At 45.4% G+C, this 16,013-nt stretch overlaps 1 protein-coding gene across 2 annotated transcripts; it reads right to left on the reverse strand.

The window, feature by feature from the left end:
• Positions 1-9: 9 nt before the first annotated feature.
• On the reverse strand, positions 10-5,393 carry Pip4p1 (phosphatidylinositol-4,5-bisphosphate 4-phosphatase 1). Of its 2 annotated transcripts, none has more exons than XM_004670165.3 (7): positions 5,199-5,393; positions 4,673-4,863; positions 4,101-4,207; positions 2,959-3,064; positions 2,750-2,802; positions 2,564-2,654; positions 10-841 (listed from the first exon to the last, which is right to left on the reverse strand). In XM_004670165.3, exons 1-7 carry the CDS (start codon positions 5,338-5,340, stop codon positions 698-700), a joined length of 834 nt encoding a protein of 277 aa, XP_004670222.2. In that variant the 5' UTR covers positions 5,341-5,393; the 3' UTR covers positions 10-697. The 2 variants fall into 2 exon arrangements, with proteins under 2 accessions (XP_004670222.2, XP_004670221.2); XM_004670164.3 differs by having other exon boundaries at positions 5,178-5,392.
• Positions 5,394-16,013: the final 10,620 nt, after the last annotated feature.

Consider the following 16,013-nt stretch of genomic DNA (forward strand, 5'->3'; position numbering starts at 1 on the left):
TGAAAAAGGTTATAGTAGTGACTATTTATTTACAAGCACAAGATGAGTTCCCTAACCTCCCTCAAGACACAGCAACCCTACCCAGCCCAGTTTAGTACTGCAACTGGAGGTAAGGAAGGTTGGAAGAAGGAATGAAGGGACATATAGCACTAGGGGAACATACCCCACATTAAATAGTTATATATACATCAGTACTATAGTTCTGTACAGAGCAGCGACTGACTCTACCCACAGGGCTCGGAATGTGGGGAGAGGAGACTAAGGGTACTGAGGCCAGAGTCAGCCCCTGATGAAGTGCAATAGCAGCAGCAAGGTCCTAATGGTGCACAGGGGGAGGAGGACCCCTGTCCCTAGGGTTACCCATCCCCACCCTGCCCTGGAATGTGTAAGGGACAGAAATGGTTCTCCAGGAGCATATCAGGACAAGGCTAGAACCATCTTGGGGAACCATGTTTAGAGGTGATGTTTTACCTACTTCACCCTAAACATAGCAACCCTTGCAGGAAAGCAGCCAGCCAGCAGTGGTCATAACTACCTTCACCCTAGGTGAAGGGCTGGTTCCTTCCTACTTCCCAGGGAAAAGGAAGGCAGTTGCTTGGCTTTGCTGTTGAAGCCTAAGGAGACTTTTACCCCAGCTCCCTTTTTAGTGTCATGGTGGCCACCAGGGAGGGGCTAGGCACAGTCTGGATCCAGGGGCTCAGGAGTAGTTCTGGACAGGGTGGCTGACCTTCATACAGGCCCAATACAGGGCCCGGCCCAAACACAACACAGCCAACAGAATGACAAATGCCCAGGCTGCATAGATACCTCCATATCGTCGTGCATACTTCCAGGTACCAAACTGACAGATAAAGAAAGAAAAGATGAAGTTACTTTTGATGTCTCTCTACTGTCTAGAAGCCTCAGAAGTGATTACAGGACTTAAAACTTTAGTTTTTACGGGGTGTAGTAGCACATGCCTTTAATCTCAGTACTTGGGAGGCAGAGGTAGGAGGATCGCCAAGAGTTTGAGGCCACCCTGAGACTACATAGTAAATTCCAGGACAGCCTGAGCAAGAGTGAGACCCTACTTCGGAAAAACGAAAACAAAAAGCCCACAACTTCAATCCTTGTTCTCTCTACACTGTAAACACTTTTGGGAACTTTTCTAGATAGGTGGTTTAGCGCCCTTCCTTAGGCAATGAAGTGCTCTTCCTTGCCCAGATCTCTGTTACTATCTTAAGACTGGCAAGTGAACCAGGATTCCTAACAGCAACTCAATTCAAGCTACTTCATGGTCCTGACATCCAAAAAGGGCAGCTGATTTTACTTTCAGAACTGTTCACCAGTCACCTTCAATTTTATACCCTAAAATACCTTCCCTCCTCACCCCAAGATTTACTTTTCCCCCCTTGTGGATATGTACTTATTCTGGTACCATTTATTGAAAAGACTCCAATGTCCTGAATAGCACTGCATCTCTGTTGTAATTAAGTGATGATATATGCATAGGTCTGTATCTGCCCAATTCTGTACTGAGGGTCTATCATACTGAGGATGACCCTGTACTTCTAATCCTCCTGCTTCCAACTCCCAAGTGCTAGGATTATAGATGTGTGCCAATACACCAGGTGTACATGGTGCTGGGGAGTAAACCCAGGGCCTTGAGGCAGTGTTTCATGTAGCCCAGGCTGGCTTCTAACCTATTAAGTAGTCAAAGATCAGGCTAGAGAGATGCCTAAGTGGTTACAGGCACTTGGTTGCAAAGTCATACAGCTGATTCTTCAGTAACCACATAAAGCCAGATGCACAAAGTGGCAAGAGAACTTGACACACACACACACACACACACACACACACACACACACACACACACACACACAGATTACAAAGTTTTTTTCAAAGAAAGTTTTTTTTAAAAGAACTCAAGGATGTTCTTGGGTTTCTGGCCCTCCTACTCCCACCTCCTGATGTTGGGACTGTAGTAATGTGCCCCCACACCCAGTGTAAGTACCCAAGAATTTGAGTGTGCTAGGAGAGTACTCTATGAATTGAGTATACTCCCAGCCCCATACCCTTCCCCCCCTTTTTTGAGATAGGGTCTCCCTCTAGTCTGTTCTAAACTGGCACTCACTTTGTAATCCCAGGCTTGCCTCAAACTCAGTGATCCTTCTACTTCTGCCTCCCAGTGCTGGAATTAAAGCATATATCACCATGTCTTTTTTCTTTTCTTTTTTTTTTTTTTTTTGAGGTAGGTCTGTCTCACTCTAGCTCAGGCTGACCAGGAATTCACTCTGTAGTCTCAGGGTCGCCTTGAACTCATGGCGATCCTATCTCTGTGCTGGGATTAAAGGTGTGCATCACCATGCCGTTTTTTTTTTTTTTTTTTTTTTTCCCCAACAAGGTCTTACTATAACCTAGGCTGGTCTAGAACTCCTTACCTCCTGCCTCTGCTTTTGGGCTGTAAACACACATACTACACTACTTAGACCCACTCTTCGATCATTTTTCAGGGTACCAATTTTCCAAGTGTTAGCTTGTAATGAGGCTGAGGAATGAAAGGAAATTCATCAAAGTTACTCACAGCAAGGCCAGTGGCAGTTATTGCCAAGAGTAAACCAAGCAGAAAACAGCAGATACATCTCTTCCGAGGATATCTGCGTCCAATAGATGACCTGTAGGGACCCAAACAGATATTGACACTTGGAATAACCCTACTGTTTTTATTCTACATATAATCCAATCACCAGTGCAGTCCCTAATCACTTACACTTTCCTGCAGTGAGGACAGCGTGCCAAAGTCCGGTCTGTGAATTCTGTCCACTATGAAGAAAGAAAAGGAACTGTACAAAAAAGGTCCTCCTCAATGAGAACTTTCAGGGAGGGGGAGAAATGTGTCCCTACAGGACACACATTTTCAGGATTCATTAAGATTTCTAGCCCCCACACCCTTCCAGGGTTTCCAATATCTCTCCTTACCAGAAAACTATTTTTGCAATGTCCACAGATGACCCTGACACCCATTGGCTGTGGTTCTGGACTCAGAGGTCCTGGGTGCACAGGTCCCAGGTTGATGATTCTTTTGCTATACAAAAGAAAAAGACTTATTTTTAAAAAGTTCGTAATTCTTGTCAGGAATCATGGCACATCTGTAATACCACCAAGGCAGGAGAATCAGGAATTCTCAGTTCACCCTCAGTTACACAGCAAGTTCCAAAACACCATGGACTACATGAGACCCTCTCTCAAAAACTGCCACAAACCAACACCCCCCAATGTTCTTAATTTTAGGAATCTCCACAGAATCTCTGAGGTAAACACTACTTAACTTCAGGTCTCCAGTTTCCCCTTTTCTCAAGATAATTCATCCAGCCCCGAAGGCTCTCTATTGTCTAAATACCAAGATTTCTCACTTTATTTTTAATTTTTTTATTTTTATTTATTTATTTGAGAGCAACAGAGAGAGAAAAAAGGAGATAGGATGGGAAAGAGAGAGAGAGAGAATGGGCACGCCAGGGCCTCCAGACACTGCAAACGAAGTCCAGATGCATGCGCCCCCTTGTGCATTTGGCTAACGTGGGTCCTGAGGAATCGAGCCTCCAACTGGGGCTTCACAGGCAAGCACTTATCCGCTAAGCCATCTCTCCAGACCCATTTTATTTTTCTATAAGCATTCAGTTTTGGGGCTGGAGAGATGGCTTAGTGGTTAAGGTGCTTGCCTGCAAAGCCAAAGGATGCAGGTTTGACTCCCCAGGACCCACATAAGCCAGATGCACAGGGGACGCACACATCTGGAGTTTGTTTGCAGTGGCTGGAGGCCTGGGCACATCCATTCTCTCTTTCTCTCTCTACCTGCCTATTTCTGTACCTCTCTCTCAAATAAATAAAATATTTTAAAAAATTATTCAGTTTTTTTGTTGTTGTCTTCTGAGACAGGGTCTCTCACAGCACATGCTATGCTTGAACTCATTATGTAGCTGGGACTTGGCCTTTAGCTCCCCATCCTCCTTACCTCTACCTCCTAAATACTGGAATTACAGAGGAACACCACCATGCCCAATTTCATCCCTTTTTGGCTTCTCAATTTTGTCTACATGCGGCCTTCCCTACATGCCTCTTACCAGTAGGGCCTTGGGCAGGCAATCCGCTGGGAAGTCACTTTGCAGATAAGGAGACAGTTACAGGGGCATCGAACATATTTCTTCCCTGGGGGTGCATTCTTGATTGGCTAGAGAGCATGGAATACATCAGCAAGAAACCTGTAATCCTAATCCCTTCCATTTTTCTCCAAGATCACTTTTAGAAGAGATTACAAAGTACTACCCAGAAAGGAGTAAAGAGAGGAGATATGCAAATGTAGCTAGGCATGGTGATTCATGCCTGCACTCAGGAGTCTGAGGCACAAATGTATCGTTCCAGAATAGCCTGGGAGACAGTTAGCTCAAAACTAACAACAACAATAATCAACAACAACAACAACAAAAAACTCCTCTCTGTTAATGAGAACTACACTCAGGATCTAGGTTAGAAGGGAGAAGAATGCTGGGCATTAGCTTTGATGAATGGCTGGGAGAAAATGGCAGTTTGGTTCCTGGAACTGAAACTGGGTTTCAAGTAAAGCTCTTGGACAGGGTCTAGGGTCAGAAAGAGGAAGCATGAAATAGGGCCTATTTTGTAGATAGGTGTAACTCACAGTGGCTTCATTGCAGACACCACATTTGACTACGTGCTGATGCATCTTGCCTTCCACATTGATCAGAGATTGACAGACTCGGCAGGGAATCATGGGGGGACTTCCACTCTCCGGGCTAGTCAGGGGTGAGTAGGGGGGCGGGTCATCCCCAGGCAACACTGCTGGATGCCCCTCAGGGAACGGAGGAAATGCTGAAGAGGAAGCAGATAAAAAGGATCACTTGCAGATATTCCCAACTGATGCTCCACGGAGGTAGGGAACTCTGGGGTCTTATACCCTTGTGACTAAGCTCTACCGGCTTCTTCTACTGGGCGCTCGGATCAGCTTCCCCAGACCCTACCTCGTTCACAGGCTCCCGTCGTGAGGGCCAAGAGAAGGAAGCCTCGCCCGATGACAGGTGCAACAGTCCTGCACTGGGAGCCCGGGCCCCGCCTCCGCCCTGGGCCCCGCCCCCTCACCGCTTCTCCGCGTACCCCGGGGACACCTGCACCCCGCCACGGCTTACCCTGGGGCGGGGCATGTTTACCCGCTCCATACGGTGGTGCGGAGGGGGTCAGGCCTCCCCCGGGCCCAGCCCCACTACCGCCCGGCCCTACTAAACCGTTGCCGCCAGCGCCACTGTCGATGGGCTCGGACAGGAGAGGAGAACGCTCTCCATCGGCCGCCATGGCCGCCGCCACCTCCCGCTTGGGTCAGCGATTCAGGTCCCTTCGCCGAGGCCGCCGCCGCCGCCGCCGTCACCGCCTCCCGAGCCGCCGCCACCGCCGCTACCGGGTGTCCAAGGCGCCTGCGCGCCCTGCTCCCCCGCCCAGCCGGTGACCCGCCTCGCCCCGTTCGGAGCCGCGCTCGTGATAGGTTAACCCGGTCCTCGCCTGGCTGTCATTCGTGGACTGCGAGCAGGTCCCGGTCTGGGAAGGCGGCTCCTCTTTTCCATTGGGAGGCGGCGCGCTGACGTCATCGTCACATGACCTGCCGGAGCGGCTGAGCTTGCAGAAACTGCCCGTCACTCGGAGTTCTGCCAGCCATTGGAAGCGAGGCTCATCGCGCTACCCCGAGCAGATGGGGCGGGGCGCCGCGCAGGTCACGTGTCCCGGAAGCCCTGCGCACAGTGCGTGAAGTGTCACTGGTCGTTGGTGCGAATGCCTCACTAAAAGACTTCCTCGCTTCATAAGGGGCTCCCTACTGGCTGGTGGCATTCTGTGATCCTTGCGGCGCTATGCTGTTGGCCCAAATTTAGCGGCAGAACGTGAGGATCAGGCCTAAACATTTTTGAGAGGGCGGGGCTTGCTGGTGCACGCCTTTGATCCCAGCACTTGGGAAGCAGGGGTAGGTAAAAGGATCACCATGAGTTCGAGGACAACCTGAGACGACATAAGGAATTTCAGGTCAGCCTGAGCTAGAGTGAGACCCTACCTCATAAAAACAAAACAAGCAAAATAAAAACCGTGATGTAGCGCTGTTCTGAGCAACGGGCGGTGGGCGTGGCAGCGGAGGCCACGCTGGGCCGCGTTAGTAATTCCTACAACCACCTTCAAAAAGCCAGAGCACTTGTCCAGCATGCGTGATCAGTAGCCAGAGTGACAGCAGTATCTGCAATCCGGTACTTAGGACCCAGGCTGAGCGGCTTTGATATATATATATATATTTTGGAGAGCTTTGTAAAAAAGTTTATTGACAGTTTTCATAGATAAACATAATGTATTTTAATTATAATTCCTTCCCCATTATCTTCATTTGTCCCTCTCCCCCATGCCCCTTCCACTGAACCCCTCTTCTTTCCAACCCATCTCCCTTCGGCTTTCATGTCTTTTTCTCCCCTCCTCCACTATCCATGACAGAATGTCAGTGGGCCCAGGTCTTGTAACTACAGCCCTTGCGAGGTCATAAATGCAATGGCCATTTTCTGCCTGGAAGATTCCAGAGCACCCCTCCCCGTCACCCCTCCCCGTCCTGTGGTTCTTACATTCTTTCACTTCTCCAAGGTTTCCTGAGCCTTGGTGGGTATGAGAGAGACGTCTCATTTAATACTGAGCAACCAGCAGTCACTTATTCTCAGCACTGTGACAAGTTTTGAGTCTCCCAGTAATCACCACCAACTGCAAAAACAAGCTTCTCTGATCAAAAGGTGAGAGCAACATTAATCTATGGGCATAAACATGGGTATTTAGGGAACAATTTGATGGGCCCAACATATCTATTTAGCCAAAATGTAGTAGCAGCTTCCCTCCCAGGGCCTCAGACCTTCAGGGGGACTCAATAATAAAAAGCATTCTGAACACAATTCAAGCATCAGTACTGTCCACCAGTAATATTTCTACATGTAAACACGAGGCCTGGCAGACTGTACTACAAACGCTTGTGTTCATTTTTAACAAAGACCAGGCAACAACTTTGATAGGAAATAAAACCTAACATGCATGTTTTTCATCACCTCTCTGCTAAGGAGAGAAAGTAACTGATTCTTTGGTCACAGTGACATTCTGGCTTTCTACCCCTGAGAAGGACTGGCACATGCTAATGGGGAACAGTGTGATAAAACAGAATGGCATTAATCAGGCTACTGTGTTCCACTGCCTAACTTTTCCTTCCTCCTTAAATAAAGGAGCAGAACAAGTCAGTCACTGTCTCCTTCCCTTTATCTGAAAGCCTGGGCATTTCTGGCAGACTGATGCAAAAGCACCACCAAAATGGCTCTTGTAAAGAGGGCAGAATGACAGGTGCAGACAGGTTCTCGTGTCTACAAGACACTTGAATGTATGTATTTAAGATAGCCTAAGAAAGGACTCTACGTAAACCCGAATCTGGAGATCTAAAAGACAGGCCCCACCCTCAGGAACACCAAATGTGTTTAGAGGTTTGGCCCAAGCTCCACCTGTCCTGCGCCCTCAGGCAACAAGTAACCAGGAGGCAACAGATCATCAGCTGGTGACATCAGCACATATCCTTCTTAGCATCCTTCTCTCCCCCCCCATCTTCCACCCCCCCCCCAGATATTTTAAAAAGTGAGAAACACATCTACCTGGAACCATGTGGTCTCTAAGAGACTTGTTTCCCAGAGCAAGCAGGGTGCTGACAAGCTCCACAAAGCATCAACAAGCCTTGTTTGGTTTCTTTCCAAAGGGCTAAGAGTCAAGTCAGAGGACATTAAAATGCTCTTGACCTGAGTAGTGGACCTGAACAACCAGACCTGTCTTACCAAGCAGACCTTAGGGCCACAGATACCCATGGATGCTGCTCAGGGTGGATACATGATCGTGTTCTGAGCCCAAAATTGTAATCAACCTTCTGCTCTTGTTGCATTTGTATGTGGTGTATGCCCATGATGTGCCCATGCAGGACGCAGGGCACTTGTCTGCAGTGGGGTGTGCTCACCTGCAGTGGCCAGAGAGGAACGCCAGACGTCCTGCCCCGTCGCTCAGCCACCTGCTCTAGAGCCGGAGTCTCCCTCACTGGTCCTGGGGCTTGCCAACTTTTACTTTGTTTGTTCATTTGTGTTGCATGTGCCAGCGACTGTCTGGTCTCTGTTCATCTAGGCTTGCAGATGTGCGTGATCACACACAGCTGTTTATGTGGGCTCTGGGGATCGACCTCAAGTGCTCTCTCAGGCCCTCATGCTTGCACAGGAAGTGCTCCTAACTGCTGAGCCATCTCTCCAGCCCCAGCGGTCTGCCTTCTCTTAACCCTGTGCTACCCTGGGTGACTTCTGTGAAGGTATCAATGGGGCAGGCACAAAGCTCTCTAGGCCTCAACTTCCTCACAGGGAGAGCGGCTGGCCGTGGTATTGACCACAGAAGATCCACACGAGACAACGCAAGCACAGCTCCGAGCTAGGCCAGCGCGGTGTGCCGTCAGCACTTCTCAGACAGAGGCGGGTGGGGGGGCGGGGGGCAGGAGAGAAGAACAAAAAAGGAACCATACACTGTATTTAGACAGGATAATGGAGGATTTCTAAAAACCACCTCAGGCCACCTGGGAGCCTGGAGAAGAAAGCACAGTGCTGAGTCCAAGCTAGATGAGCAGCTCTGTCAGGCAGAGTAGCCAGGGCCTGCCTTCACTCCCAGCACTGGGGTGGCAGCAGTAGGAGGATTGCCGTGAGTTCAAGGCCACCCTGAGACTCCATAGTGAATTCCAGGTCAGCCTGGGCTAGAGTGAGACCCTACCTCGACCCCCTTCCCCAAAAAAAGCTGTAACTCTCTCATCCCTTGGCAGGACTTTAGTGGGGATTCCATCACCTCTTTAAGCAAAGCCACTGACACCTCTCGTGGAGTGGGTGCTGAGCGGCTTTGATTTAGAGACTGGCCAGGGCTATATTGGGAGACCATGTTTTACACACACACACGCACACGTGCGCCAAGGTAACAGGTACCAGGAAGAAACAGGTTAAAATATCAGCTACTGGAGTGCATTCCTAGGACACAGGAGACAGTGTCCAGGAGAGAGTGGGTTTAAGCTCAATGGTAGACTATGCGAGAAGCCCTGGCTTCCCTCTAAAGAAAAAAAAAAATACAAATAAAACTGTGTACTAGAAATTGGACCCAGGGCTCAGGCGCATATGCTGGGCCAGTGCTGTACCTCTTGGTGCAACATCCTAAGGTGTTTTGTTGTTGTTGTTTGTTTGTATTTTGAGACTAGGTCTTCCTAATTTGCCCAGGCTGGCTTGGAACTTACGATTCTGCCAAAATGTCCCAAGTAATAGGGATTACAGACGTTTGTCACTATATCTGGCTGTGAAATTATTTCTTTATAAATGTCTCCACCACTGGAAGGCAAATTATCTTTTTTTAAAATACATTTTATTTATTTGAGAGAGAGAATGGGTGTGCCAGGGCCTCCAGCCACTTTAAATGAAATCCAGATGCATGTTTCCCCTTGTGCATCTGGCTTACGTGGGTCCTGGAGAGTCGAACCGGGATCCTTTGGCTTTGCAGGCAAGCCTCTTAACTGCTAAGCCATTTCTCCAGCCCCCAAATTATCTTTTTATGAGTAACTCCATTATTGTGCCAGACTTTAAGAAAGCTGCTTCTCTTTTCCCCTCTGCATAGACTGTCAGCACCCAAAAATGTGTCCAAGTTTGGGAATTCTCACTGTTAAGCCATACTGCCTCCCCCACCTCTTGAATGAGGAATGTGAACTCCTGCCACCAACTGTGGCCCTGGCAGGTCTGGCACTCCAAGTCTACCCAAAGGAGTTCATCAGTTGGTCTAGGTAATTTGATCTCATACATTGGGGCTCAGGTATTCACCTTTCCTGGTATCAAATAGCATATGCCCCATGTGAGATCGCCCCTCCTGGAAAAGTTTTAAAACCACCACCTTCCCCTTACTGGGTGTTCCAAAGCCTCTTCCCTTTAATATTGGATACCTTCATTCTCACCTCTTTTCCTTAAATCCAAACTTACACACTGGAGGGAGAGCTCATGGATTTTCTGAGTTTTGGGTCCACCAAATGCTTAATTCACACGTATAAACATTTGTTGATTTAATTAGCCAATCAAATAACAAAGATCATCACCTTCGCAGGTCGTTAGACTGAAATTTAACTTCGTCTTTAGTCATGAGACTGCTAATGGAGGTTCTTCTTTTTGTTTTTGTTTTTGTTTTTGTTTTTCAAGGTAGGATCTTGCTCCAGCCCAGGCTGACCAGGAAGTCACTATGTAGTCTCAGGGTGGCCTCAAACTCATGGCCATCCTCTTACTTTTTGCCTCACAAGTGCTGGGATTGAAGGCATGCACCACCACACGCAGCTTGATTTTAGTTTTGAATCAGGGTCTGTCTCACTCTAGGTTGGCCTTAAATTCATGGTGTGACCCCTTTCCCCTACCCTCCCCCCTCCCACACACCCTTGCTGAACTTCAAGGCCTGGGAGAGCATGCCTGGCACTGGATCCTGGGTTTTAGACACAGTTTCCCCAGATCAGCTTTACCATCATTTAGGTCAAGTAAGAATCCCACTACTCTCCAACAAACACACACTTAAATAAGGAGCCAGGCATGGTGGCACACATGTTTAATTCCCAGTACTTGGGAAGCAGTTATAGGAGGATCGTTGTGAGTCTGAGGCCAGCCTGGGACTACAGAGTTTCAGGTCAACCCTAACCCTACCTCAGGAAAAAAGAAAAAAATAACAAGGAACCTTTGGATGAATGGAAGAATGGGAAAGGGGTTATTGCTTTGCAGAGAGACAGGCCAATCTGTTGCTCTCTTCTGTTTTTGGCAGATAGATTCTCAAGCATTTGTCCTGGGATTGGAACAGGTTTTGTTATTTACATCCTGCTTATACATAAAACTACTAAACTGTCCTTTCATCATATTTCCATTCCCATTAAAGTTATATTTGATGATCATGTAAATCTGGTTCTACCTAAAATGTGAAGAATAGCATATAGCTTACCTAGCTTGCATCTTATTACGCCTTGGGTTTCATCCCCAGCATTGCAATGAGAAAGAACGGGGATAATTAGATGGCTCAGTGTTTAGAAGTTCTTGATTACAAAGCCTGATAGCTTGAGTTCTGTTCCCTAGTACTCATGTGCAGTACTCCTGTAAAGCCAGACACACAAAGTGGCACATAAGCCCAGTACATTTGCAGTAGTGGGAGGCCCTGGTACACCCAGACTCTCTTGCTCTAAAATAAATAAATATAAGGAAGTTAAAAAAGAAAGATGAAGGAAGGAAAAATAGGGGAAAAGGGGCGGGGCTGGAGAGATGGCTTAGTAGGTTAGGTGCTTGCCTGCAAACCCTAAAGACCCAGGTTAAATTCCCTAGTACTTATATAAGCCAGATGCACAAGGTAGAAAATGTGAAATTTGTCTGCAATGACCCTGGTACACCCATTCTTTCTCTCTCTGCTTCTGTCTCTCTCTCTCTCTCAAATAAATAAAATATTTTTTAAAAAGGTCAGCTTGAGCTAGAGTAGGACCCTACCTCGAAACAACAACAACAACAAAAAACAAGCAAAAAACAAAAATGTAAAGTGAAATGTTGGATGCTATATGACGGGCCTAAGTGGAATAGATGAGTAGATGACCCATTCATTTATTTTAATATCAATCAATCTTTCTACCTGTCTAGATGATGTTTTGTTATAAATATGTGTGATTAGGAATTAAATGAAGTAAATGTTAACCAATAGAAAAGATTTTCTTCTCCGATATATGTGTGAGGTATCGAACAAAAGGCGTGATGGATGAATCACTGAATATACATCCTTGTTTGTTGTTTTTTGAGACAGGATCTCTCTGAATGTTGTGATGGTAGCTGTTACTTATTCTCTAACTGGACTGATGGCTTATTAACTACAATTCTGTCTTCCCCTCAGTAACACTATGACCTGATAGTGGTCAGAAGTTATATGCCCAGCTGGGCATGCCTTTAATCTCAGCATTTGGGAGGAAGAGGAAGGAGGCTTTGTGTGAGTTTGAGGCCAGCCTGAGACTATATAGTGAATTCCAGATCAGCCTGGGCTAGAGCGAGACCCTACCTCAAAAGACTAAAAAATAAGTTACTGTGTGTATGTGTGTGTGCGTGCATGCAAATGAGTCAGGACTTCACAATGTAGCCCACATTGCTCTTGAATTCTTGGTGATTCTCTGCCTCACTATTCCTCGTGCTAGGATTGCAGGCATGTACCACCATGCCTGGTTAGATTTCAATGATGATGGAGGAAGTTGTAAAATATTGTAGCCATTTTCTTTTAAATCTTTTTTCCTCCCCTCCTCCCCTTTCCTTCCTTTGGCTATTCTCCCCCAAATCCCAGTGGTCATGTTTCTCAGTCTACACAGCCATCATTAGCTCCACAGATACTTGTTACTTATCTCCTCTTTCTAAAAGACACTTTGGGAAACATTCAGAATAGGGGAACATAGTAATCTAAATATGACAGCTTAAAATATCAACATTAGTTATCTTTTTAAAAATTTTTTTTTGTTGTTGTTTATTCTTATTTATTTGAGTGCAACAGAGAGAGAGAAAGAGGGAAATAGAGAGAGAGAGAGAGGGAGGGAGAGAATGGACACGCCAGGGCCTCCAACCACATATCTGGAGTTCATTTGCAGCTGCAAGAGGCCCTGGTATGCCCATTCTCTCTGTCTGTCTCCCTCAAGTAAATAAATAAATAAAATATTTTTTTAAATGAAAGATCTAACACTTATAATTACAGGTAAAGGATTAATGATTTTGTGTTTTCTTAAGAAATTTAAATGAATTATGCTAAAAAGTTAAGTCTTTTTACAATAACCATTTAGAACTTTGCTTAAAAAAAAAACAAAGCAGGGCTGAGAAGTTGGTTCAGTGGTTAAGGTGCTTACCTGCAAAGCCTAAGAACACAGATTAGATTCCCCAGTACCCACGTAAGCCAGATGCACGAGGTGGCACATGCATCTGGAGTTTGTTTTCAGTGGCTAGAGGCCCTGATGTGCCCATCCTCTCTCTCTCTCTCAAATAAATAAATAATATATATATTTTAAAGTTCACTTTAAAAACAAAACAAGAAACAAAAAGAAGCCAGGCATGGTGGTGCATGCCTTCCCAGCACTTGAGAGACTGAGATAGGAAGATTGCAGACCAGCCTGGACCAGAGTGAGACCCTATCTCAGAAAACAGAACAAAAACAAAACAAAACAAAAAACCCAAAACCCAAAACCAAGAACATTGACCTTATTTGGGTCTGCAGCTCAACCAAAAGCAGGATGGAAGTATGGCATTCCTGTTTTTATTTTGTGATTTTGTCTTTTTGCACTGGTTTTCCTGCTTACTTCTAAAGGTATGTGTTGTAGTCACCTTTGTGTTGCTGGCACAAAGTACCAACCAAAAGTAGCTGATGGGAGGCAAGGGCTTATTTTGGATTACAGAGTCTAGGGGAAGTTCCATGATGGCAGAGAAAACGATGACATGAGCAGAGGCTGGACATCACCTTATGGCCAACATCAGGTGGGCAACAGAGAGTATGTCAAACACTGGCAAGAGGAAGCAGGCTATCACACAATGTCCCCAACAATACACTGCCTCCAGAAGGATCAAATTCCCAAATTGCCATCAGCTAGGAATCAAGCATTCAGACCCCATGAGTTTATGAGGGAACATCATACTAATATAATATTAATATGCATATTAATTTCTTAGGAAGAACTAACAGCACATATTGGACATCCCGATCTTTGGAATCCTGAGCAAGGAGCCCAGTATCCCAGATGCAGGGTGTTATCTATTAGGGCAAGGCTGCATTCAGCAGCAGCAGTCCTATGTTGGTCCTGAAAATGAGTCATCCCCTCAGGCAAAATAGGACTTTTAGGATTATCTGGTAGAACCAGAATTGAGAGAGTCATGAATGAGCTAACATCCTTACCATGTATTTTGTTTTATTATTGTTTTTAAACATTTCTATTTATTTATTTACAAGTAAAGAGCAGGGAGAGAGAGATAGAGAGAATGGGTACACTAGGGCCTCTGTAAAAAGGTGAACTCCAGATGCATGTGCCACCATGTGCATATGACTTTATGTGGGTGCGTACTGGAGAATTTAACTATTTGTTTATTTAAATTTAAAGCTCATATTTGTACTACAAAGGTGGATCTGTGGCCACCAGATTCCTCTATTTGCTTATTTGCTTTTTCAATTTGGCCACATTGATTAAATCTCTTCAATCTGTTCCTAGTCTTTAATTATTACTATTATTATTTAAATTTATTTATTTATTTATTTGAGAGAGAGAATGGACATGCCAGGGCCTCTAGCCACTACAAATAAACTCCAGACACATGCACCACCTTGTACATCTGGCTTTTTGTGGGTTCTTTGGCTTTGCAAGCAAGCATGGTAACCACTAAGCTATCTCTCCAGCCCTAATTATTATTATTTTTTCTGTTTTTTCATGGTAGGGTTTTGCTCTAGCTCATGACCTAGAATTCACTATGTAGTCTCGGGGTGGCCTTGAATTCAAAATGAACCTCCTACCTTTGCCTCTCAAGTGTACATGTGCAGGTGAGTGTACCCTCATAAGTTATGAGTCAGTCTTCATATTTAATGTGCTAAACTTTGCTTCTATAATCTGTACTTGCTTGTCAACATCTCTTCGTTCTCTTTCTCTTTCCTTTCACTTTTGGTTTGCCGGCAAGCTGCATCTGTGGCTTTTGTATTTCTGAATGGGTCATGTGTCCCTAGTGGACACACTGTGTGGCTTTTGACCTTTAGGCTTGTGCTTCTCTCTCTCTTTCTGTCTCTCTGCTTGGGCCTGTGAAGGCAGGCCAGCTTTTTCTGCCATTATGGAACTTCCCCTGGATCTGTAAACTTCAATAAATATCCCTTCCTCCATAACTGTACCTGGTCTGGAAGTTTATCTCAGCGAACCTGAAGCTGTCTGATACAGAACTTGGTACTGAGAAGTGGACTGTGATAAACCTGACCATGCGGATGTTAATCTTTTAGAACCTTTGTTTTGGAGGAATAGGTATGGACTTGGTGCTTACAACTGAAGGTGTCTTCTGGAGTGGTAAGCCAAATTTTATGGACTATTTTAATGAAAGTCTAAAAATACTAAGTACAAACAGCATTGAACTTCGAGGCTTGGCTTATGAGCTTTCTAAGGGAAAGGAAAGACTGCAGAGGACTTTGTTGGAACTGGGCTACTGGCATAAGGGCTGGCTGCGTCCTGCTGCCCAGGCCCAGAGAGTTTAATCAAGGTTAAATTTATAATGGACTGATGTGCATATGTAGGAAAGAATTTTCAGGCTAAACCTAAATGCCATGACTAAAGTTAGAGATTTTTCAATTGTTTACAGACTCTTAAGGATACTCTAAAAGTTTTATATAGGGACATAGTCTTAATCTAAATTTATCTTACATTAGACACAGGTGATGCCTATGCTAGGTGGGTCACAAAGTCATAAGTACAGATGTAATTGGAGGCTTAACGAGGTTAAACATAGACAAGAGTCTATCACCTTGTGTTTTGCAAATGGGTAAATTTGCTATGTAAAAACAAACAACTTCAGAATAGGATAAGGAATGTCAGGATGCTTATCTCTCTGCTCTGTAATTTCATTTTGCTCTTGCTTTCCAACATATGCTACTTAAATTCATGGAAAGATGGACTCTGAAAAAATGGATAAAACCCCCTTTATCTCAGACCCCATACAAGTTTAAGCCATGTGTCCCCCAGATTCTGACTGGAGAGAAAATGGCCGATTGTCTCTGACAAGGAAAAAAACAAAAGTACAACATACAACTGTGGTTCTCTTCAGTTCTTCTCTTTTAAACACCTACAGTCACATCTGTTAGATAAAATTTCTCACTAAACAAAATGTTAAATAGGTCAACTGAGTCAAGGTATTTGACCAGGTTACAAA

Source organism: Jaculus jaculus, chromosome 8 (genome assembly GCF_020740685.1).
Source record: "Jaculus jaculus isolate mJacJac1 chromosome 8, mJacJac1.mat.Y.cur, whole genome shotgun sequence".
In the NCBI taxonomy this organism is placed as follows: domain Eukaryota; kingdom Metazoa; phylum Chordata; class Mammalia; order Rodentia; family Dipodidae; genus Jaculus; species Jaculus jaculus.